General features: G+C 42.6%; 1 protein-coding gene across 1 annotated transcript in view; it reads right to left on the bottom strand.

The window, feature by feature from the left end:
- Positions 1–2,685: 2,685 nt before the first annotated feature.
- The window catches only part of wu:fb13g09 (ATP-binding cassette sub-family C member 5), a 43,050-nt gene continuing 19,887 nt past the window's right edge, over positions 2,686–25,848 (bottom strand). Inside the window, exons 7-32 of the mRNA XM_061079188.1 lie at positions 21,902–22,049; positions 20,723–20,956; positions 20,224–20,397; positions 19,502–19,649; positions 18,230–18,378; positions 17,316–17,423; positions 16,302–16,643; positions 16,120–16,191; positions 15,862–15,986; positions 15,445–15,517; positions 15,104–15,307; positions 14,865–14,990; positions 14,111–14,222; positions 13,801–13,985; positions 13,274–13,420; positions 11,646–11,775; positions 11,075–11,228; positions 8,713–8,841; positions 8,320–8,506; positions 6,934–7,023; positions 6,324–6,516; positions 6,041–6,200; positions 5,456–5,534; positions 5,251–5,364; positions 4,764–4,928; positions 2,686–3,896 (exon numbers count right to left, since the gene is read on the bottom strand). Of these exons, the coding sequence (XP_060935171.1) occupies positions 3,804–3,896; positions 4,764–4,928; positions 5,251–5,364; positions 5,456–5,534; positions 6,041–6,200; positions 6,324–6,516; positions 6,934–7,023; positions 8,320–8,506; positions 8,713–8,841; positions 11,075–11,228; positions 11,646–11,775; positions 13,274–13,420; positions 13,801–13,985; positions 14,111–14,222; positions 14,865–14,990; positions 15,104–15,307; positions 15,445–15,517; positions 15,862–15,986; positions 16,120–16,191; positions 16,302–16,643; positions 17,316–17,423; positions 18,230–18,378; positions 19,502–19,649; positions 20,224–20,397; positions 20,723–20,956; positions 21,902–22,049 (3,841 nt within the window). The 3' untranslated portion in view covers positions 2,686–3,803. The remainder of the gene's footprint in view (positions 3,897–4,763; positions 4,929–5,250; positions 5,365–5,455; positions 5,535–6,040; positions 6,201–6,323; positions 6,517–6,933; positions 7,024–8,319; positions 8,507–8,712; positions 8,842–11,074; positions 11,229–11,645; positions 11,776–13,273; positions 13,421–13,800; positions 13,986–14,110; positions 14,223–14,864; positions 14,991–15,103; positions 15,308–15,444; positions 15,518–15,861; positions 15,987–16,119; positions 16,192–16,301; positions 16,644–17,315; positions 17,424–18,229; positions 18,379–19,501; positions 19,650–20,223; positions 20,398–20,722; positions 20,957–21,901; positions 22,050–25,848) is intronic.

A 25,848-nucleotide genomic window follows, 5' to 3' on the forward strand; every position in this document is an offset into this window, starting at 1 on the left:
AGGGCTTCGCTCTTCCTCTGCGGCCACAACAACCGCGGTCACTTCCGCCCACAGCTTCAAAATAAAAGTCGGGGAAACAGTTTAATGCACTTGGATTGACCCCTCTTCCTTTTTACTGATGCTCACTCCTGCAAAAAACAAAACAATAAATACACCAGGATTGAAAGTAGCTACTAGCTGCATATAACTAAGAGTTATTTAAAATATAAATATATATACATATTATATTATATATATTATATTGTATTACGTTGCATTTTGCAATTTGACGCTGTTCACTGTTTTGCTTTTTGCATTGTGCATTGTGCATTTCACCTTTTACTTCACTTTTTAAATCTTTTATATATTTTTATATAGATATATTTATGTCTAAGTAAATGCTACCTTGTATAAGTATTAGAAAAAGTGAGTAAATAAGAATTAAATAGTGAGTAAATATATATTGTTTTTTTATTATTACTATTGTTTTTCTTATGTGTGGTGTATTTATTGTGTTTTTATGTTTCTATGTTCATTGTATGCACCAATAACCAGAGCAAATTCCAGGTATGTGTAAACCTACTTGGCAATAAATACTTTCTGATTCTGATTCTGATTCACATTTACTGTATGTTTTTACTTATGATTCCACTGTTGTACTTTACGATTTTCATTGTACTTCCTCAAGCTTTAGACCTTTTCTTTTTACTTTATATTTAGGGCCCGAGCACTGACAGACAGTGAGGCCCTATTGAAATTGTAGGGAATCTTTTTTTTTTTTTTTCAGGCAAATGAATTGGCTTTTTGAGGGCTTTAACATGCACCTCCTGCGCAGTAGTGGACTGCGCAACTCCTGCGCCGAAGTGAAGTGGATTGAGCAACTCCTGTGCATAAGTGAAGTGCGCAGGATTCATTTAATTGTATTTCATTTTATTTCATTTTATTTAATTTTTTATATTTAATTTCCTTCATATATATTTTTTCTTTATGAATTTTTTTTACAATTTGTTCTTTTTGCCCACAAAAATATTTAATCATATGATATAACAATACGGTTTAAAGATGTCTGTAAACATGTTGCAGTAGAAGAACAAAAGGAAACATGGGAGCAGTAGTGAGATGAGATAATGAACTTGTTTTTATACAATTCATTAGCTCAAGTGTTAACAATTACCTGGACCCAAACAAAGAGATGCCATCCTTACTCAGGTCAGGACACACATGTAATCTGAACAGTTCATGCAACAGGCTGCATCTTGAGTTACTGCACAGGAGTACCCCAGGGCAGTTGTCTTAGCCCCCATCTTTTCTCATTACCATCAATTAATATAACAGTGTTTATATTTCATCTCACTTTCTATTTACTGTCTAATACAACTTGCACCAAAACACCAAATTAAATCCCTTGCATGTAAAAACCCATCTAAATAAACCTGATTCTTCTTCTGGTACTTACTCGAGTATACAATTATAAGGTTAAGGTTTATTTTCCATGAGTTTTTTTTAATGGTATGGTACTTCTACACATTTGCAAGAAATTAAGTTTTTACATTGAAACCCATGTGTTAAGATTATAAAAGACAAAGTAGAGGTTCACAACCTTTTCAGATTGTGACCCCACACAAAGCAGCAGTGCCAGGTTTGAGACTAAGAGTCAACCGCTCCAACCAAGATACGTCTGTGCAATTTTAATCACATGTTACAAAATGGCAAAGGTGTTTGAAAAAAGAAGGATCCACTTTGAAACTGATCCATCATTTCAATTCAGCAGTTTTTTCAATGCAATATTAAAACAAATATAGCCAGTTCAGATGATAATCTGGGAAGGTTGACTGACAGTTTAATACATTTCACTGGCAGACAAATAAACAAGGGTACACAAGCACACAAATCCAATCAGTCATGACATTCTCCACACAAACAAACTGTACATCCACACATTAGGGGGCAGAAGGACAGACAGTACAGAGGCCAGATTAAGAAGATTAGGTTGTGTAATGTTGTTGCAGCTCGTCAAGTGAACCCTGCAAAGAAATGCAACACCTCTGAGTTGTTTACCATGGGATACAATCAGCAAGTAATGACAGTGGTGTATAGATACTGAGTCCAGTGGTTTGTGAACTCAGTTGTTCATTATCACACAAACACACACACACACACACACACACACGCACGTGAACACTAACAAGTTCGAGTTAACTTTGACTTTCACTACTTACCTAACCTTCACCCTAACCTTAAAACATGTCTTCACCTTAAAACTTAATGATTCAGGTTATGGGGGCCTGCTTTTTGTCCCCATAAGGAAGACAAGTCCCCAAAATGTGAGTGTGTAAACAGATGTAAGTGCCCACAACATGAGGAACTCCTGGACCACACACACACAGGATCTCAGGATCAAACATTTTGTACTAAAGTGCATGTGATCATTTTCTCGCGGCAGCCTGAGTTTGTCAAAACACTTGAGGCTACTGAACCATGTGCAGTTTTAACCTTTAACAGGTTACGCCAATGAAAGATCTAACTGCCCTTTACCCCATGAGCCAGGCAGGGATTTCAGTGTCACATTGATGCAGAGCTGCTGGACTGTTCAGACAAGTCAATAACACAGATGTTAATCCACCGTTTACTGCCTGCAATGCTTATCAATGTCTTCATCTTTTTATTTCATACAGTTCACAATTAGAAACATTCAACTGCTGAACATCAGTGTATACAAAAAATATCTTTATTGCAAAAAAAACAAATCAAACATATACAAAATATATATTGCAATCCCGAGTATACAAAGGCAATCTTGAAATTAAACAAATGCAATAGAAAGATATTGCAGAAGTTTACAATCCTCAGCTTTTAACATTTAAAGACACATCCTGATGTTGCGCAATTTCAGCTTTGTCACAGGAAACCAAACTGTACCATGGTTTGAAACCTAGATTATGACTGCATAACTGACAGTGTTCCACACCATGCTGATAAAAACACAATACAAAACATTACCAGCAGTGGAAAATATGCAGATTTCAAAACTCCAGCATTTGGATTTAAAAGAAACTTTAGCTCATTTCAAAACACAGTGCGTGTATTCTGTCTAAAACAAGCTAAACTAGAGGCACAAATTGCATCTGCAATACCTTACAGAGATTATTGTATTATAACATTAAACTTAATTCATTACACATATCCGACAGTGCCTCAAAGGAAAGGTTAAAGGGTGATTCTTTTTAAACATAGAGTATTGAATAATCAATACTATCCAATAAAATGTTGCAATAAATCATATAAACAACTCTATGAAGTATATGATGGTCGATACAATTCTCTCTTTAACAGTAAGTCCGTGCACTGTGAGGTCTTGTTTACAGAAATAAAATGACTGACACTAACTTAGAATCTCACTGATGAGTCGACTGACACCAAAACGGAAGCACCACATGTTCTCCAACGTGTCCACGGAAAAATAAAGTGCTATTATTGAGAGTCTTTGCTCCTTTGCTTGTTTCACTGGCAGAAACATTATCTTGCCTCCAGGAAATGACTCTGACAAGGCTGCGAAGAACAGGAAGCTTTTACGTTCTTCTTTGCATAGTTACATTGGATGAGTCCTTCAGAAATGTTGTCCCTGGGTCTTTGGTGTGGAAATGAACTGACACTGCTACACGAAGCAGCTACCGCAAATATGTCTCTGTCTTTCTTAACACACCTCTTTCCCACCATGGCAGGATTGGGATTACTGTGTATGTGGTCTTTTTTTGTGCAATTCAGGTATTCCACTGAATTGGATGGTGCTACAGCTCACATCTAAAGTTCAGCTCCTGCATCTTTTATCTGCTTTGGTTTTCCGACGCCTCTATCATGGCTCTGAATCTTGAGTTCTCGTCTGACAGCAAGGCGGTGGGAGAGTCAAACTCCAAAATCTATGAGAGCAGAAAAGGATAAAACAAAATCAGCAGCAGCATATAACAAAAATCTAATGTAAAATCACTCATTTTGAACTTAAAACTAAAATAAAAATTAATAAAATCAAGTCATATTTTTCAGGCTAAATGCTGTGAAGTAAATTATTTCCTGCATGCAGAATATGAAAAGAATTTGACTGTCTGGAAAATACTGTCCTCAGACAGCCCTGTTCGCTTTGATGAATTTACAAACCAATGCTAACTGATCACTAATAGATCCTTTGTCATTCATGTTCTTGATGTGGCTCAAATTATCAAGCTTGTTTTCTAATTCCAGCAATATTGGAAATATGGTATAATCAAGACAAAAAAGATCAGAGACAATATACAATTATATTAAAACTTAAATTAAAAGCTAAGTTTTCAATGCTATGTGGTGAACACCATCATGATACAAGCAACCAACCACCACAGCTGAAAATGTGCCATTTGATGTAATAATTTAAAGTAGTTCAACTTCATTAAGTAGAATTATTAAGGCTTAAGGCTGGCCTCTCTGCAGGGGAGCAGGGTTACGTGTTCACCATGGCAACAAGTTAGGGGTAAAATCACACCGTGAATCTGTTCTGATGCACAGATCACGTTTCACACTGAGGAAATAAACTAAATAAAAAAGATAACAGAGGGTAAAAGTGGGATGTGGGGACATTGAGGCTGGTCATCATTGGTGCGCATGTCAAGTTGACGGCTCACATCAAACTTCAGCTTTTACCAAAATCAAACGTCGCCTGTCTATTCCAATCCGTCACCTCAAAGTCACACAGAGCAGGGGAGTGTGTGTGAATTTCAACAAAGTATGATCCGTTGTGTTGCATTTATACACACCTGGCCGTTGTCCAGGACCATGACCCTGCTGCAGCTCATCACTGTGTTGAGACGGTGGGCGATGATGAGGGTGGTGCAGCTGCCAAACTCGCAGCGAATGGTTTCCTGGATGAGACGATCTGTCTCCGTGTCGATGGCGGCTGTCGCCTCGTCCAGGATAAGAACCTAGAAACAAAGAGCAGCAGAGGAAAGAATAACAAGTAATGAAGACAAAGAATAAACAGCACAACATGTGCACAAATAAACACAAAGCCCTGTGTGTAAAATGTAAAATTATGAAATATTACTGATACTAAATGAAGATTGTAATGCTGTTTGGGAGGTGCAGTTTTGATGCACACCACCAGGTGTCAGTGTTATTACGTGAGGGACACAGAAACAGAGAGGTAGGACTGCTTTTTTCATTATTATAAAACAGATGAGAATCTCTTACTTAAGCAGCAGCCGACATGTAAATAAAAACAAGTGCAGCTTATAACATCTGTACCTTGCTGTTCCTGAGCAGAGCCCTGGCCACACAGAGCAGCTGTCGCTCTCCCACGGAGAAGTTCTCCCCGTTCTCCGTCACCTCTGAGTAGAGGGAGTGAGGCAGCTGACTGACCTGAGGGAGGCCACAGGGACACAGACGTATGAAGACAAATCATTCAAGTAATGATCATTTAGAATAACCAGACGATGTTTGACAGGCTTACCATTTCTTTAGTGTGCGTCTTCTCAAGAGCTTCCCATATCTGAGAATCTGAGTATTGATCCCATGGGTCTAAATTTGTCCTATTGGTAAAGAGAGAAAAAGTTTGATATCAATTTAAGTTGATTCAACATTATGACAAGTGTAAGATTGCAAATCGTCACATCAGAGTCAACCTTTAGATGCATGTTTGTTAGGAGGACCACACACTGAGCATAAATATTCTATAATATTCTTTGTGATGTAAAACAAACGTATATCTCATAGCTTAAATGTATATCTCATAGCTTAAAGCCATCTGTGTAGGAAGGGTGTGTTAAACACACACACACACACAAACACACACACACACACACACACACACACACACATTTAAACAAACAGCTGACACCCATTTAGAACCACATTATTTCCCATCTAAACACTGAGATTCTCTGTGAAATTAGGTGCATAAACTGTCAAGTACTGTTTGTTTGTTCATTATCTCTGCTCCTCTCATTAGTCACAAATGTTTTTTTCAAGCAAGAGCGACAACCTGGTTACAAATCTTGGTAGAAAAAAGAAGTAATTATCAGTTGGACTGGATTACCTGACGGTGCCGATGAAGAGCACCGGCTCTTGAGGAATGATGGCCAGCTTGCTCCGCAGGTCATCCAGTCCAATCTGGGCAATATTGATCCCGTCGATGATGATGGAGCCAGCTGCCAGCTCCACGAGTCTGAACAGAGCTACGCCCAGAGAGGACTTCCCTGCAAAGGCATACAGGAAAATAAAAATAACATTGTGAACAAATGCGAGCCCAAGTCCGATAGGAGACACAAACATAAACTGAAAGTGCTGCTGGCTGGGGCAGCAGAAAGCGTCACTCATACCTGATCCTGTGCGACCCACAATCCCGATGGTCTCTTCGGGCAGGATGGTGAAGGACAGGCTCTTAAGCACCAGCGGCAGATCTTGACGATAACGCATGTCCACGTTCTGAAAGGTGATCTTTCCCCGGTGAGGCCAGGAGGGGGCAGGACCGTCGGCCTCGGGACCGTGTCGGGGGGCTTCACTCTCTAGACACTGAGATAAGGGACGGTGATGGTTTCTGGCATTAATCTCTAAATCTCTGCAGAGGTGCATGCCCCCTGCAACTGATCTGTATGATTCTCTCTCTATGACTTTTTCTTTGCACAGAGAAGAAAAAAGCGTGCGGTTGACAGGTAGACTTCTGTGGTTTGATGTGCTGTGGGAACAAGCCCTGTCATGTTTGTAAAGACCTCACGCTGGGTTTCTATCTGATTTCCTGCTGTGTCACACGTCACACATCTACAGTCACATGCTCACGACATACACACCCTCTCGCTCCACAGCTCTGCTGCAGTGAGCTGGCCTGCGCCTGTCGGTGTAACTCTAGAGGGTTTTCCAGTCTACATGACCTTGGACAATACGCCTGAGTGCCACATAATCCACCCCCACTGTTCTAATCAATGCTCTTACCTTTACATAATGATTGATCCTCTCAACCGATGTAAACCGAGCTTCGGTCTCTGTGAGCAGCCTCACTGTGAACTGGAACAAGCCCGTCAGCTGCAGGGGACAGAGAAGCAGAGGGAGTGGGGGGGTCAATGATTAACTCATTAGTTCCTGAAATACACTGGGTTTACATGAGCCGCACCCCTTTTACAAACGAGCAGTAACACATCGAAATATTAACAGCTTATTAAACAGATTTGCTGATAAGGCTGCATCAACTTCTAGTCAACGGAGTTCAACCCTCATGCCAGGGCTGTCATTGCTCTGTTCATTATGACACATGCAATAAAGAGCTGAGCTTTTAAAAGAGAACAATAAAAGCAAGTACTAGGCAGTTTGAGAAATCAATAGTCCTCTAAGACATGCTGTGCAGATAGGGTTTTGTTTACAGTTTATACAGTAATGTGATGCATCTTCCTCCAAAAAGAACGGGAGAGGTTTAGTCTGGACCTGTGCACCTCTATGTGCCTTTATCTTTTATGTATTTAAATTTATAGTGTAGCTTTTCACTAGTACTTTAGGTTCCCGTCTTTCTCCTTCTCCCTGGACGATAGCACACGGCTCTTGTTTTGCATCATCTTCCCTCCTATCTTTTCTACTTCATATCTTTTTCATGCTCTCAAGCTAATTTCTTGTGTGTTGGCAATAAATCTGATTCTGATAACATGTTGGTTCTCAAGAGTGAGTAATCAATACGAAAAATACAGAAAAATTTACCTTATTTTATATTAACTACCATAAACTGGTCAACAGTCGGTTCTGATGCTTACTAATTCAACTTTTCCTTTTTGAAGGGAACGATGTGATTTCTAGAAGTTACATATTCTCGTTTTACGCTGGATTCTCTCTGAGATGATATCACTCAGGTGCAATGTTGACGCATTTTTGCACATGACTGATAAAAACTCAGCTGTATTCACACCAGCATAAGAGAACCAGTGTAGCTATGATGTTTTAGAGTTTCCATTGTGGATTGTCTGTGGCCCTATCATGTGGCTAGTCAGGTGAGTGTTTTAGAGTCTGTCTACAGTGAGTCTTTCAGAGTGATTCAGACTTAAAAGTGTTTGGCTGGTACAGGTTAATCTGCAGGAGAGGTTGAAGACTGGTTCAGACAGGCAGAGAGAAAATAAATTCATAACAAGTAAAAACGAGTTCTAAGCGTCTCCTGAGCCACACGGTTCATTTCCATTAGAAAGGGAACTTTTATGCTGGCTGTAAGAAACAGATGAGGCTTTATTTTGTGACATTTCCTATCCTGTCCTGGGCTTCAATTTCCAATTTTCTTTCAACATTTAGTCTCCGCTAGCGTTTCCATTCATTCCATGTCACTGCATGTGTTTCTCTACCAACCTGCACGGCGTACGATATGGCCAGGCCTGCGTAGGCCGGAGGTATCTGATTGTGCATGAAGACAATGAAAAGAGCTACAGCAGTGATGAGAGAGATGCTGATGAGGTCCAGGCGGACAGCCAGCCAACGCATGGCGCAGCTGAAGAGGTAGTTGGAGGCCTGGTTTGTGTCCAGTAATTCCTGATATCTGCAAAAGATAAAAACAGATAAATCCATTACTGCCGGAGCCAAAGCAAGCAGGACTCTCTCCTCCCATGGCTGCTGAGGGGACAATTTCTGGTATGAGGGTAGGTTTATTTACTAAACAGGGGGTAAACAGAAAAGCTACAAGCGGAGATAAGAGGAAATTGAAGTTTAATCATTTCCATCTCTGACTCACACCCTCATAGTCACCTTTGGAGGAAGTCGTGTCCTCTTCCGTATGCGTGGATGGTGGAGAGTCCCTGCAGAGAGCTGGTGATGTGAGAGGTGAATGGCGATTGGCTGATGTTCTCTATTCGCTTCAGCTCACGAATCAGGACCCTGGAAATGCACAGTGATATTTGCTTTAGCCGTCTGCGGTAGGAATGAATGCATTCATATGCAGATGGGCTCCAATGTGTGAACTTTTCAAATAGTGCATATCCAACTAGAAACCATCTTGAGGAACATTTTACTCCCAAAATAAGCCACTGTAAGTACAAAAGGGACAGAAATGTTAACTCTTGTGTGAAATGTGAAGTGCCCGCCTTTGTGCAGCTTCAGAATCAAAGCTTTCTTGTCACATGGATTTCGCAGCCCTCAGCTACTTATGTACTTTGCGAATTTTTTGGGGGAGTGAGCACACAGATGACATCTTAATACTGAAACATCACTGAGGAGTGAAGGAATGGAAAATGCATCAGCTCCAGTGAGGCAGTTGTGTGGCAGACAGGTAATGATGACACGGTGTTCAGAAAGGGAACCTGACAAATCTGGCCGTTACCCACTAGCACGTTCTTGTGCAGCGTCGCACACAGACGGCCGCTCACAGCCAGAGAGACACCGGTCGTCCACGAGGAAGTGTGAGCGAGGGGCGGTTTATTGACAAAGGCGGCGCAATCTCTCTCCTTTTAGATGCGCCGATGGAATGGATGGTGCATGTGAATAACAAGTCTCCCATGAATCATTTGGTTTTCTCATAAAAGCTGAGAAGAGAGAGAGGGGGGAGGGGACAACATGACACTTCCCTGCTTCAGGGCTGCGATCCAGACAAACATGTTTATGCCATGGGCAGTTTCATTTCAGGATTCGATAACGGCTGCTTTAGAAATGGAGTAATTTCAAAAGGAGATCCAGTTTGATGTGACGTCCATAAACATCCTGCAATGTTGTGACTTTGTAAGATACAGTATTTCCTTTTGTTATAAGACCACTGCCTAGGGTGATTACATCCGTTCTGAAATGGCCGGTTATCATCTCTTCTGCTCGGTTTTCTCCTTCAATGTGCTGTGTATCGTTACCTCCAATTGCAGCGCATACCAATCAAGTTTCCTCCGAGAAGATAAACGAAGATGTTCTGAAACTAAATTGCTCCCTCACGAGACAAACTGGCATCAGATTTGATGAAAGGAGTCAAGAATTCAAGTTTATGTGGGGACAAGATATCGTGAGGAGAGGGAGGAGAGGCTGTGTGATGTTGGAGAGCACGGAGAAATCTCAGGAGTGAACCTCAAGTAGTTTAAACGCTTTTACATTTCCCCTCGAAATTGTAGCTTTGCCAGATAAAATACATTTTCAAACGGGGTCGTATGATGTGTTATTGTATTATTGCCAATTCTTGATATTCGGTTTCTAATTCAACGAGGGTTCATGCGGCTTGTTTTCATATTCTCAGCCAGATCTCAGAGAGTTGTGTTCTTCTTTATCCATCAGACACAGGAAATAACAACACACTGTGGTTATTTCCCAGGATGCCAGCGAGCTGTTATTCCCCTCGGTGGATTCACCTTTATTGCTCGATTGCTGCGAAACCATAAATAATGACAAAAGCAGTCATCTGATCATCCGAGGCGATCCTACCACATCTACGCAGAGCAGAAGCTATGAAGAGTGAAATCAATGACCAATAACAGAAGGATTATCACTGCACATCTTTCACTGTCTCCCGCTATTTTCTGAAGTCGCTCTCTGTTAACGGTTACTGATCAGAAAAGCTTTGCATTACCTAATCAATAAATAATGATGAAGATCATAGTGTTGCACAATAAGCTGTGCTGCCACTGTTGAATAGCCATTCACATTGTCATGTAGCACATGCTCTAATTCCAAAATACCCATGAAAGTCACATAACACAGAAGGCACTTATTAACTATTACTATTTTAAATACATAAGATGCTGCAATATTCAAACATTTCAGACCTCTTTATTCAAAAGCTCTATAAGCAATAAAGGATAAAAAAGATAATTATAATAACTCACTGATTAAGGCAAGAATTGCATTTTACAATCTCATTAACACTTCATCCCAAACTAATCAAATTCCAAGAAAATTATAATGTAATTCTTGTGGTTTATTATTCTCTTTTCCAGCTGTGCATTTACCATAGATAAGTGTGATCATTCTTATCAAACCTTGTTACAGCAGCTGCAGCAGAAAGCTCTGATCCCTGCACAGTGAGATGCTCAGGGGATCAAACGGTGTGCAGTCAAAGTGAGTAACTACATTCAGAGGAAGTTACAGATCTAGCCGCTCAAAGCTAGAGACACGATAAGAGAGTGATTGTGAGTCTGACCTGGACACGCGGTTCACGATGCAGAGGAAAACTCCCAGCGGCACGATGGAGACCAGGAACCAGGGGAAGACGATGCCCACCATCGCCAAGCAAAACAACACCAGTGTCAGGTTCTGCAGCAGCATTTCAGCCTGCATGGTCAGACGGACATCCACTGCAGGGAGGAGGCATATCGTATGTTACACACAGTGTGGGGTGATGGATCTATCAGTCTCTTATGTGTAGAAGAAAGCATTCTCTATGTGTCTCTCTCTGTGTCGTGGTGTGTTTATTTCATAAGAGAGGGAAAGCGAAGGAGAAAATCTGCGGTTAACACAATGGATTCTCAAAAAAAAAAAATGTTTAAAAACAAAATCAACCATCCAAAAAAGACGGCAACCCACAAATCAACATGTCAAGCAAAAGCACCAGTGAGAAGGATAACAAAGGGCCTCTCGCTAGAGAAAGTACTTCATGTCGAATCACACTGTAGCTTTACACTACACCTTGTCAACCAGTGTGACTTCACTGACTGAGAGCTCCCTTGGGTGGGGGGGGGGAAGGTTCACAGTCAAGACAAATCAAGCCTCACCCTCATCCATGTCCCGGGAGAAGCGGGTCAGGATGCGACCCAGAGGTGTTGTATCAAAGAAGTGCATGGGGCTGAGGAGGAGCCGGCGGAACAGCTTGTCGTGGAGCGTGGAGGCAGCCTTCACCGTGCACTGTGAACACAAACAACAGCCAGACCCGACACGTTTAAACAAACAACTCTCAGAAACACGGGGAAACCATCACAGCTCGGATAAAGAGACAGTGGGAGGGAAATATTCAATGTGCTCGGCTTCAAACATAAAAACACACAGTGGATAAATACAGTGGCATAAACACGCCGCCTGCAGAGTTGCAAATGCTACCTCACCATATGCTAAGCATGTGCACAGTGGTGGGTGCTTTATTTTTCTCCGAGCACAAGGCAAGCTGTCAAATCTTCATTTGTAATGAGCTTCTGGGAGGCTGACATAAAGGTCATGACCTAACGCGCCAGAGACATTTCACCAATTGGACAGAAATTACATGTGGCAGCAGAGAACAAATTAATTCTATTAATGGAATATTTAACACTCGCAAAGATCCCATCACAGCTAGGGGTATAAAAAGATTAGCCGTCTTTGAAAAATTAGCAATTTCAAGTGGCATGCATTAACATGGGGACCTAACCTCTGCAATGCAGTGTCAGGACGGGTTAGTTTGGAAAAGAGGATGCCCACCCGAAGGGGCACTGACACACAGTCACACACACACACACAATAACAGACCCACAATCACACACACACATTAAGCCACTGTAACTCTGTGGAAAGATAAATGGATTTGGCCCACAGGCATTTTCAATTTCAGCACTGGAACCATGAGCGCACGGATGAATGACAATAAAGACAATTAGGGAAGGGCACGGCTTGATGTAAATATTTCAACTTTTCATATTTCTTTCAAAAGGACGGCACTGGGGTTCAGTGTGGCTCCACAGAGAGAAGGTTCTTGGTTCGAATCCTAGTTTTGTTCTTCCTGTGTTTGAGTGCGTTTACTCTGGGCCCTCCTGTCCAAACACATGCAGATCATCTGTACTGAGTGATCCGATTATAAGGGTTCAGCTCTAAGTTCAGGTCTAAACGCGTTCAAATGCGTCCTGAGATCGGATAAACTCAGAGCACATTCCATGGTGATCGTGGACACATGTGGCTACATTCTTTTCGCCCAGTGAACGCAAATGCATCCTGGGCCACATAGCTGATGTCCTCTGACCCGCCACAGTTTAGACGTATTTAAACTGAGATTTGTATGCAAACAACACAATATCATCATCATCATCGCACACATCTGTAAACAGAGTGGGTAAAAATAAATGTAATTTGGTCTTTGCAAACACAAATGATGTACGTGATGATTTGCATATAGAGCGGGTGAGTGAGATTCGATGTGGGCACAGGAGACACATTCAGGACACACTTTAATTTAACGCTGTCCACTTGTGATCTCTCAGGTCTGAACAGGGCCTTTATGTCATTGATGGATGGAGGGATGGATGGAGGGATGGAGGGATGGATCTTCCTTTCAAACACCTCCATCATTTTTCAGTTTATCAGTTCTTGTTATGAGGAGAATGAACGTGACAGACAGCGGGAGGTGGATGAGTTATACACTTGCGGGTGGCTTACTCACCTTCACAAACACCAGCCCTCTCACAGTCTTCAGCAATAAAGCGACTCCCATGGAGACGACGTAGATAGTTGAATAGAACTGAATGTGAGGGTTGAGTCTCATGCTGTTGCTCGCCATCGTTTCATTCACCGAGAGTAATGATGTGTTCTGGGGGCAGATGGAGCAACAAATTACAAAAATTACCATTTCTTCCCCCAACATAGGAATATTGCCTCTAATGAAATTGAGAGGAGCACACTTTGACATACATGAAAAATCAGTCAGTACAATGATGTTTACTATTCCGAGCACATTTCTCAGTGGCAGCCAGCTCCTGCTTTGCTGAACATCTGTTTCTTCACTGCTTGTGCTTGTTTTTAATTAAGTTTACCGTGGTGCTGTTACTTTTTTAATCATGCACATTCAGATTAATGCTCACTCATTTACCACAATTCACTGAGGCAGCCTCTGCATTTTCCTTTCGGGAAACATGCACACCGACGGGGGGTAGTATAATATAATAAAGCAGGATCGTCTCTAAAACTCACCCCATTGCCCTGCCGTATCCAGTAGCTCAGCCACCAGTTACTGAAGGCTACGCTGCCTGTGGTGGAGAGGAAGAGGAACATGTTGACGATGAAGATTACTGGACCGCCTGCTGCTTTGATGTAGGCCCCATAAACAGACCAGGCCACTGCACCGGAGCCCTTCTCTTCTGCCTTCATCAGTTGATCTAAATAAGATGCAGGAAAATGTGAAAGAGAGAGAAAGAAATAAGAGTTACTTTTAAATCTTTGTCAGAGAGAAAAAACACCCAGTTAGGATTCATTCTATTTGTGGAGCAGCAGGGTTTCTCACCTCCTTTCTTGCCTTCCACCTTCGGTCTAACCTTGGCAAGGTCACAACCATTGTCCCCCTTCTCTGCAACTGTTCTCTGCCGTTTGTTTTTATAATTCTCTTTCATCAGATCCTACAAGCCAAAAAGGGAAGAAATACAGTGGTATTAGATAATAATAGTTAACTTTGATTTACAGTGCACCTGGTAGACCGTAAGCACCTGTGAGCATTCAATAGAAATTGTTTTCAAATTGTGTTTGTTTAATTTCTGTCTAAATACATATATAATAGTTTTGGCAACCACAGGACCTGAGGCGAGCCGATCGGCAAAAGATTTGACAACTTCAGGTGGAAATGCGGCAAATCCTGTAATTTCTTTACAAAAAAACTATTCCACAAGAAATGCCTGAGTATGTTTGCCCTTCCCCTTCAACACTTTGCCCCCCCTGATAAATTTTATCACCAGCCACCAGTGGAAGAAAATGAGTTTTGAAACATGCCACTGCCCCAAATCCCATGAGCCGTAACAACAGCACCCTGCAAGTCACTTAAACAGAGATATCGTTGACAGGGTCTTTAGCTGCTCACCAGTAAATCGATGCATGCATAAATAATGAAAGGCATTGTATGCAATAACATTTCCCTGCAACTGGGCCTGCGTTTTTGGGGCTTATGAATAATTCAGCCTGTAGTGTTGGATGTTTTTTGTGTTGTGGGGGCAGAGATGCCTTATTCAGAGCAGCTGACCCGGTGCCTCGTGTGCCCTTGGCCTCACCTCCTGCTGCATGCTGCTGAGCAGGGTGGCATAGTCTTGCTCTTTGGCCATGAGCTGAGCATGGGTGCCGTGCTCGGAAATCTGCCCGTCCTTCATCAGGATCACGTCATCACAGTCAGACAGATACTGGAAGGAGAAAAAGAGCTTTAAAACTTGAACCAGTGAACCGGGCTGCGTTCAGAACAGTGCTGAAGATTTTCAAGTTTGAACACACTACAAATTCACAGACGGTCCCTTACCTGCAGCTGATGCGTAACAAAGAGCACAGTCCTGCCTTTGGCGGAACGTTTGATAGCTTCATAGAAGACGTGGGCACCCACACAAGCATCAACAGCACTGAGAGGGTCATCCAGCAGGAGGACAGGCAGCTCACTGTAGAGGGCACGGGCCAGGCTCACTCTCTGACGCTGCCCTCCGCTCAGGTTGGCACCTCTCTCTCCGATCTGGCAAGAAAATAAAACTTGCGTGAGAATCTCCTGAGACTCCTGTGTAGCTTCTTTCAGAAAAGGAAAGGTTGCAGAAAAAAGTGCAAATACAAACAGAGTATTTTTGCATTAAAGAATCAGAATTCTACAGATACCTCCGTCATGTCCCCGTATGGGAGCTCTGCAAGATCTGGGAGGAGACAGCAGGCTTCCAGGACAGCGTGGTATCTGATAAAGAAAACAATATGTAAGATTGGAGTAAATCTGTGCTCCAAGCCGTAATCCAAAATCAGCAATCAACATTTGCTAGTGGTTCTTAACTCAAGGCTGGTAACTATAGGCGACCAGGCTTTTGCCATCAGGGCCAAGATTCCTTGCTTGATTAGACTGGTTTGAATGGATTTTTCTTTTAATATATTATTTTGTTATGCATCTTATCTTTGTTTTGTTCTGTGTTCCCATATATTCAGTAAAGCACTTTGTAACCTTTTTGGGATATTTTCTATAAAAATGAAGTTGTATTCTATTATTTTTTTCTTATCTCAGCTCAATGGCACACTGGTTGATCTTACCTGTTTTCCTCATACTCGTTTCCAAACAAGATGTTCTCCTTGAGGGAGTCATTGAGGATCCAGGCTTGTTGGGACACATAAGCATAGTCACCGTTGGCCGCTACATTTCCCTCTAACAGGCTCATCTGCAACACAAAAAACTGCAGGTTGGAAAACTCTCCCTTCCAAATCAAACTTTTTTTGCTGCTGCATTGCTTAAGAAGAATGCTTGTTCCAGTTTTTCATGTATGTGTCTGTCTGACTCTCGTTGAATCTCACCTGTCCCAGCAGAGCAGACAGAAGAGAGCTCTTCCCGCTCCCAACACCCCCACAGATTCCTACCAGTGAACCCTAAAAAGAGAAAAACACAGTTGTAATTTCGGAATTATGAAGCAAACAAATGTTCGTCCAACTGTTTATCTACTGTCCTTAATCTGCTTAATGTATATCTGTGCTGTTACCCTCTTAATGCACAGGTTGATGCGGTGCAGGGTCTTCTGCAGCGGAGGTCGTATGCTCTGAGTGGAGGAGATGGTGCTCTGTGGACTCTCCTGCTCCATGTTTGTGAGCAGACTTTGTGCGTTGGGAACCTCCTTGTTTCCTTTGTCCTCTGTGGAAATGTACAGGCTGAGCTTCTCCCTGCGCAGCACGCTCTTCATGCCTCCCCGCTTCTTCGGAGGAAGTTTGGCAGCCGGAGGACGAGCCTTTTCCCAAGCCAGCGTGGCGTCCAGAAATTCTACTGCGTTGCCGGGATCCTCCATTTTGATCGAAATCACCTGTCTGTCATCCATCAGGAAGAGCCTCTGTGGAGACGGACACAATGCGTTACATTGTGGAACATTTAGTTTTGACCACTCACTGTGACGGCCAACTGGTTTGCATCTTGTGTTTGCATCTTGCAGAAGCAGACATTTTTTTGCATCACTAAAAAAATTGAACAAAAAACAAGTGTGTGAGCCTGTGCAATGTCATGAGTATCCTGGCACTGCTTCTATCACAGCTGTGACAAAAATAATACCAGTACCTCATCACTTCAGGTGCATCTGCTGCCGGGTTCCTCTTTACTTTATTATGCAACGTGTGCGAGTAAATACCTCAAACCTTTTGGTATGTCTTCGGCAGAAATGCCTGACTATTGAACCTAGCTCCTTCTGTGAACCCACCTCGCACTAATGTGTGACTTTTAGCATCTGTTTGGAAATAAAGTATGTTGACAATGTCACTATGTGGGCGTCTGTGTTTATAACGTGAGCGCCTTTACATTGGCTCCGAGCAGTGCCCACTGACATTCTGTGTCCACATTCTCAGAGTTTATTTCGGTCTGTTGACCTTTCCACAGTGCGTACTGTAAACATATCGTGACGAGGAAGATGGTACTGTGTGCTTTAGCACTGCATTAGGGTTGAAATCCCTTTACTGTGTCAGGGACAAATGAAGTGTGTGAAAAGATAAAAACACCAGTGTGTGTATCTCACCTGAAATCTTTTGACTGCCACAGAACCCTCCGATAGAGCCCTCACTGCCAGAGGTGTGACTTTCAGGGCAAAGGTCATGGAGTTGAAAACTGCGACCACAGTGAATGCCTGGAAAGGGGTGAGGAGAGATAGAGGAAGTAAGTATTTATGTCGTCTTTCCTGGGGACAAATTATCTACAGTCCAACAGAGCTCAACGGGGAAGTTCCGTAAAGTAAAAATCCTATTGATTTTCTGAATAGAGATTTCGAGTATCAGCCATAATATTTTAACCATCCAAGGTAGATTCACCACAAGCTACGTTTTGGGGATAACGAGTTTTTCATTCCAATGGTAAGGAGAAGTGCTACACTACCCACAATCCTCAGCTGAAGTAGTGGCATCTCTGATTGGTGCAGCTCGCTGTTACCAAGGAAATGTTTACCATGACTGCGAAAATCCTATCATTAGTTAAATTCAAGAGGAGGTCCGCTGGTAGTCGTTGGAAAGGGCTCATTCACATGGTTTATGGGATGTGTAGTTCCTTCACTCTTAACATCATTATGTACACAGACTTGTACCTTTGCCCCATGTCCAATATTTTTAGCTCAGAGTCAAATTAAATTCGTGATTCATCTGGTAGCTTCAAGGCTTAAAACTCTTTTTATAGGAGTTTTCTGAAACGTCAATAGAGAGAATGAATAGGAAATTTACTTCCTGAAACAAAGTCATGTTCCAAAAGTCATGTCAGTGTACATGAGAGCATAATTCTCTTCACCTAACTTTTTTAAACTAGTTTCAAAAATGAAAAAATATCCAATTAAATCATTGGTTAGTATTTAGCAGAACTTTACATGGAGACAGCCTCAGATAAATACAGGGTAATTAAAAAAACGGAAGCTGAGATAACAGTGCCTAGAGATCCTGATAAAAATACCTCAGCTGCATTGAGGTCATAGCCTAAAGCCATGTGCAGGGTGAAAGTGCACACACAAGCAATCACCACCACGATGGGAGCGACGCCCACTGTGAGGCTCTGGATGATCCCGGCTCTCTCCAGTATCCCCCTCTCCTCAGATCGCACTTCTGTTGGACAAATAAGAAAGAAACAGAGAGATGTTGAAAACAGGTGATGGGAAAAGAGAAGGAGAGGTCGGGAAAAAAAAGTTAAAGAGTTGAGTGAGTCCCAGGGGGCTCTCCAGTGGACTTTCAATCAACAAACACCATAAGCGTCACTAAACAACACACAGCCAGAGGACAGAAATAGATACAAGAGGGAGGACGGGCCCTCACATCCTTACATGGTATGAAACTGGCTTCCAAACCTGCTGAACTTTGATAAGTGTCCAAGTCTAATGCCCAAATCCTGCCCCCTTCATGTGTGCTTCTCCCAAATGCAGCTGCACGTGCTCGCTGCTTTGTTGTTCCAGTTCACTGGGTGCAAACGCTGGAACCGAAACAGCATCTTTAATTCAGTGTGTGTGAAATATGAGAGCTCCCTCCTCCTGATGCACGTTATTCCCCACTGGATTCCCTTTGGATGCTATGTGTGTTTCTGCGTGGATTATTAAGCAAAAAGTCAAAACACTGTGATCACCAATTTAACAACACTGGTAATTGGACGGAATGAACTTGTAACTCTTGGCCATTAAGTCCAAAGCCAATTAATTATTATTATAATAAGTAATCGCAGGACAGCGGTGGAAATGAGCCCCACCTGGCTAATTTGGAGCACGATTAAAAGCGGAAAATGATCCCTATCCACAACCTACAGCCTCATGAGAAATGGCCATTGCTAATTCTTGGATGAGAAAAACAGCCTTGACAAGTCATTCAAGTTATCATAAGGCCGCAGACAGCTTCGCAAATTAACCTTCACGCCATTGGACTCAAAGCTGTGTTGATTATAGGTGATGGAACAGAGAAACACTTAAAACGAGCAACCTAATGAAAATGGATTTCGGGTCAGGGTTATTTTGCCAGATCACCTAAAGGATAAGTCTAATTTCAGGTGATCAAGCAAGTGTTTAGTCACTAATTTGCAGCGGTGACAAGTGTTTGAAAGAGGCCACCCTTCATTCTGAGTGAATCTGGAATAGAGAGCTGAATAAAAGCACTGAACAGCATGATGTTTGTCTCGAGTTGCAACAGGAAATGAGCGGCATATGAGGATGTCGCTGAGTCATTGTGAAACATGACAGCCACTCACTGTGAACATTGTGCGCAAAGACATCTTCCCAGCAGTACATCTTGATGAACTTTATGCAGCAGAGGATCTCGTTCATCAACCTCACGCGCCGGTCAGTCACCCTCACACACTTCTTGCGGAAATACGCCGTCAGCTTGGATGCGAGCATCTGTCCAGACAGGAATAGAGGAAATGATGACAAGAGAAATAAGTGGCAGGGGAGGAAATGAAAGCAGACACAATCACATTAGCTGTGCTGCAGGCCTGTCCGAGGCACCAGAGTGATAAATGCTTTTCGCAACAATGCCGGGGTCCCCCGCTGTCAGGCTTCAGCTTAGACTGGGAGTGATTTGAAAACAGCGGCTACAAAATTGACAAGAGATTGATAGCTGCAGAGTTATGATGCTTTTAAAAAGTGCTGGTTGTGTTCTTCAACAGCCTGAATCAACATAAAGAAGTGGGGAGCCTCTTTTGCTAGTGTCGAAATAAACAATAAAGCAGTCGCTCTAGTTATTTACCTGGCTGACAGTTACATGATGAAAATTTCTGTAACCTAATTGCTTGTCAGATCAGTTAACGCTCATAGCTTTTGGTAAAACTTTTTCTATAGTTTATTGGGTTCAATGTATTCTATTTTGTGTATGTGTATGTTGTCTCCTGCTGTCTGTGTTACAACATCACTAAACAGAATGACATTTTCCTCTTTTATCCCTCTGTGTCAGGGGTTCTAGCTGAAGTCGTACCATGGCTGGATAGAAGAAGATGAAAATCGCTGACCCCACCAGAGCAGTGGGGCCCAGGAAGAATGCGGTGTAGGACAAACCCAGTAGTCCCACTATGGGCCCCCCGGCCAGCAGGCAGCCCACTGACACAGCCTCATACAGGCGGTGGCCGTCAGCGGTGCAGATGTTGATCAGCTGGGTAGAGAAACAATGAGTCATATTACAAATTACAAAATTCAATTAGCTAAACCTTTTTATACTGAAACCTCACCACGAAGACTAAACCTTTACAAATTGTCCATATTCCCACATTTACTTGTTGGACAAAGATTCCTCTTAAACTGTGTAATGAGTGATTTAAGACGGCCTCCCCAGACTGTGGGATTTGTCGAGATCTAAGCAGGAACGGTGTAAGAGCAGAAATTAAATCCATCTCAATCATCTGCATGTGGTGCCCTGCAGTGTAGAATGATTTAGTTAATTAGGAGATGAGTCCCCCCTCCAGGGTTATGCCACCTACCTCCCCAGGACCCACGTCTTTAGTGCTGCGCAGGCGGAGGATTTTGTGAAATGCAAAAGTCAGAGCTGCCCCACGGAGGCGCGCTGCAGTGCGGTAGTTGACAGCCCACATGAGCGCCAGCAACCAGGAGCGGATCAGTTCCATGAGGAAGATCCCGGCCACCAGGGACAGGCCGTACGGCAAGCTGGACTGGAAGCTCTGGGAATACTCCAGCAGAGCTCGAACCAGGAGAGCCTACAAACGAAAGGCAAGAAAAGGTATCAACAGGAGAAGAAGGTTCAAGAAACAAGAGAGAAATAGTTGAAAGGACAAAAATGGGGAGGAAAATAATAGATTCAGATCAGGAACATGGAAGAGATAAAGTGGAACAAGACAAGGACATGGATTACAAGGAGAGGAAAAAGAGGAAATGCCATACACGAAGATAAGATAAGAAGAGCAAGGACCAGATGAATGAGAGGAAACCCATGAGAAGGGGAAGAGGATGAAAGGAAATATTTTAAATCAATTAATTAAGAGATCAATTGGCTAAGAAAGGCATAAAGGAAGTGGAAAGAACCATTACACAGACGCTATGTTTGAAGGCCTGATTGAGATGACACGAAAAGAGCAGTCACGTTTCGTAATTGTTCAAACATGTATGAAAAAACTGCAGAGATAAAATCTACAATAATGCTTTGTTAGCAAATTTAAAAGACACAAATCAGGAGAGGAATGTGAGACAAACGCTTCATTGTGCAAGAGTTAAATCCAGTTAATGCTATTAGTTGTGGGAAGAGGCAGGCACATAGTGTACACATGCTCTGACACCAAAATAAACAGCTTAGTGCTTTTGGAACAATGGTGACAACTAAGAAGTAACATGAGGATTACTTAAAAATTGTGATACGAGATGTTTTAAAAAACTGCATCTAGTATTTATTGATGTTTTTTGTGTGTGTGTGGGGGGGTCAGACTACAATAACCAGCTGATCTATGGCATTAATATGGGTTTCACTGTATCTAAGGCTTTGTAATCTCCCAGTATGTTTTCATTTCAATTTCCAGACCAGCGTGAAACAGGATAAAGCGATTTTCTGAAAAAACATCACACGTGGGACTCCCAGCGACAGTGCTTGAGAGGCATATTAGCCGAATCAGCTGAATATAACAACAAAAGAAGATTTGCATGGTACTCACGGGCCCGACGAAGCCGGCCACCATGGTGATGAGGAGGGAAAAGATGGCCACCAGCATGCGCGTTTGGCAGAACCTCCAGAAGACTCTGGTCAGGGACGCTCCATCTCGCCCTCGTCTCTTCAGCTCGTCGTGCCACAGAAACTCGAGCCTGGAGCCAGAGCCAACACACAGGAAAGATGAAAGTCAAACTAACTTCCTCACTTGTTATTTAAACAAGAATATAATGCGAAACGCTGTAATCGTACCAAACAACTATGTAAAAGTCGACATCTTTGAAGGGCGAAATTATCGTAAGTGAAAAGAAGACTTAATGATTTGTTAGTGTTCCTGAAATGAAGTTGATTAAAAACTGTAGAGTTGCATTTCCAATTAATCAGATTTCCCCCAAAAGCATAGTAGGGGATAAAAACAGGCAATCACTGCAGTTGAAAAGTACAAAAAGAGAAAATTAAGGCGGAGATGCTGATAATAATGCAAAGGTGACCTACAATAGACGACCATGTATGATGTATGACTTAATTAAATTGAGAGAATGTACTTCTATCAAACATTTTAAAGACGGGTTAATGTACTTTCATTGCTGTATAATGCCCCTTGAAGAGGGTAAAATATCTTGTTGGCCGAATGCATCACGGATAATGACTCCATAAAGCAGCGGCAGAGCAGCTGCAGAGAGTAATTTACGCCCTAATGGCTTTATTAAAAACGTATCAGAGATAGACAGAACATTAAACCAGGCAGACTTTCACACAGCCTGATAATTACGACCTCTTCTCAAATGGTGTTGAATCTTAGCAATTGCAATTATTTGCAGGCCCGATAGCTGTGTGAGGAAGCACAGCTGGATATCGTGTGGAGCTAAATCCTGTCAGTGCCCCGAGAACAGGGAAGAATAACATTTTCCGATAAAGTTTCACCTGAGTGTTGGTGAATCTGACTACACTGTAAGTCCAGAGGTGTGTATTTACAGTATAACTGTGTCACATCATTAGAGAACGATGACAATGTGCAGCGTCACTCTCCCGTTTTTTTAGAGTCAACTTCAGCTGCAGTCATGCAAAACTGAAAGAGCTTCAGGTCTCAGAAATGTGCTCAAGCTTCAAAGATGGACGAATGTAAGCCCATGTTACCTTTCACCCTCTGCTGAGGAATTTTATGAATAACTTTATGTTTCCAAAACGTGAACATATAGGCTTTAACACTAAGGTTCTCTTTTTGCTTTGGGAAACACTGGAACAAAGGTATATATGTCTTTTTAATAACTGTTAATTAATAAAGTGTGATGATTCTACTGTGTTTGTGCTGTATTTTGAGATATAAAGCTGGACTATATAGCGATTCCAAAGGGAGGGAAAGACAACATGTGTGATTAAGTATCAAAACAATGTAATAAAAAATAAAAATAACCTCAAGTATGTGTGTCGTCATGTACGTGAATGTAAATGAGAGCAGCGGGGCACCGGTGTGGGATCCAAAAGGAGGAGTGATGTGTTTTTAAACAGGACTGTAATGTTCCTAACAGTAATCGTCTCTGTTTGCCAGATGGCAAGCGAAGCTGATGTTTCCAGAGTGCGTCGGCCAGGACATCGTATTCGAGCTTCGCACCTCACTGAGCACCAACAAGTGTCAACTCTCCCAGGGAGCTTTTTCTCATCTCTCCCCCCTCTCTCTCCCTCACTCTCTCTCACTCTCTCACTCGCCATCCTCGCGTTGCATCGAGGTTGTATAACTGTTCTTGCTATGTAAACACACAACCAAACCCTCCCATCTTCAGCATACCGTCCCTCAGTCACGCCAGTGTAACAGCTCTGTGCTCCTTCCCTTCTACGTGCTATTATACACACACACTGATACACACACACACAAAGAAGCAGCAACACTAAACCCCGAGGCCCTGAGCCAGAGCCGTTTAACAGAGCAAGTCATTTACAGCCCACGCACTTGTCACCAGTTACAAGGGGGAACTTCCTCAAATAGTCACCCTCCTCTAAACTGCTGAGTCATGGCACCGTGACTTGACAGCGTGTGAGTAATGGGAGAGGCGTCGGTTTTCTCTTCAGCGAGCAGCTCAGAACTAAATGGCCCCTAATAGACTTATTGTAAGTCGGCATTGTTCATTCACGGAGTCGGCACGTGACTGCGATGGATTCGTGGAGCCGCTGCTGATCGGCAGCCGAACACAAACTGATATCTCACGATCTGCTGCAGGGCGCCCTTCAGTGACAGCTAATGAAGGTGACAGGGAGACACGCTGCAGCGCAGGTAGAGGAGCTCCCGACATAACAAGCAAAAGTCAGGCACTAACTCTCACTGTAATCTCTAATCCCTGCTTTCCTCAGCCGCCTTCCTTCCAGGCACAGTGTTCCCTGAGATTTGTGTAGAAAAGCCTGAACGTTCATTAGTCAAATCCTGGCGAGCTACGACACATGCATACAAAATCCGAGATGGCTGTTTACATGGCTTGCACTGCAAATTCTCACACTAAGAATACAGTGAATGTGACCTTGGCCTTGCATCTGTTGTTCTGCCGCTGTCTGCCGGGTGTGTGTGTGTGAGAGCGACCGGGTTTATCACCACATTTATCTTGTTCACATAAAGTGCAGCGAAAGGGAAGACGGTATCTCAATATTTGTTTAAAAAAGGAAAACAATCTCAGGGTCAACGTGCAACTCAAAGCCTTGCCGACAGTGTGAGAGCGGAGGGACGTGGGACGGATCTGTTCACCTGAGTGGATCTGAATACAACACGCTCCGCTGGGTGCTGGAAACAGAAAACATCACTTGTTCATCTGATTGGATCACACTCTGTATCACACTGTGATGCTCTTGTACAAAGGCGGGTTGACCAACCAGCTTAAATAGACAATTGCACAAGAGCCCAAGTCGTCTCGGATTCACCACATTTATATGAAGCTGTTTTCAGACATGAACTCCAGAAGATGTCAATTCTTCGGGCAAAATGCAGAGATTGTTGGGTTCACACACGTTCACATCAACAGTAAAATGTCTGGAACATTCAGGTGAGGGTGACACCCGAGTAGATGATGCAGGAGGCAGGGCAAGATGTATAAATTCCACCGTGGAAATCACGTGTTTTTGTTAACAGTACATCAACACCGGTATCAGCCCTTATCTCTAAAAGCTCTAAAATCTCATAGTCTTTCCAGGTTGACATCTTTATCAGTGTCTTCTACGTGTAAGGCACCTCTGTTTAATTCTGAGGTATTTGTTTTGCCTTTTTTCGAGTTCTCACATGCTGCCCCTTTCAGCTAATGTCAGGAGAAAGTTCAGTGCATGTCTGAACGTAGCTTTAGGAAAAATTAAAGGAATTTGCTCCACCTTTGTACATCGTCAACTAAAAAGGTCCTAAAGTTGCAAAATACCAAAACAAAACAACACAGATACCAACACAAAGTCAATACTCTGAACCTAAAAACCTTTGACTCCCCTGTGTTTGCTCACACAACCGGTCAAAAGTTTATTCACATCAGCGCAGCTCAATGAAATTGGACAAAGGTGAGCTTTGCACAAAAGTAGTTCACTGAAAACGCGTCATCTTTGATTGCTTATTCATAAAACCCAGTCTACGCAGTGTTGATGCATTAGTAGGACAACACTGTGCTGCAGGAAGTAGCGTCCTATATATTCGCTATCAGATCAGTGAGAGAAAGATGAGTAACAACTGGGGAGAGAGTGGTTTGGTCAGAGTTTCATTCTCAAGCAAAAATTTGACCTGAAGCGTGGGAAGAAAAGAATGAGACTCGAGGTGTTTGGGCTACAACCTCACAGAGCTGGTTCAGGGAAGAACTGGACAAAGTGTAAAAGCAAAACAAACTCCAAGAGCAAGACATTAATAAGAACTTTTAGTTGTTTAGTGTTGGGAACTTTCTAAATATTTACAATGTAAAAAGGATGCAAACAAGTGTGTTTCGGCTGCTGAGTGAGTTA

This window comes from Limanda limanda, chromosome 10 (assembly GCF_963576545.1).
Source record: "Limanda limanda chromosome 10, fLimLim1.1, whole genome shotgun sequence".
In the NCBI taxonomy this organism is placed as follows: Eukaryota; Metazoa; Chordata; class Actinopteri; order Pleuronectiformes; family Pleuronectidae; genus Limanda; species Limanda limanda.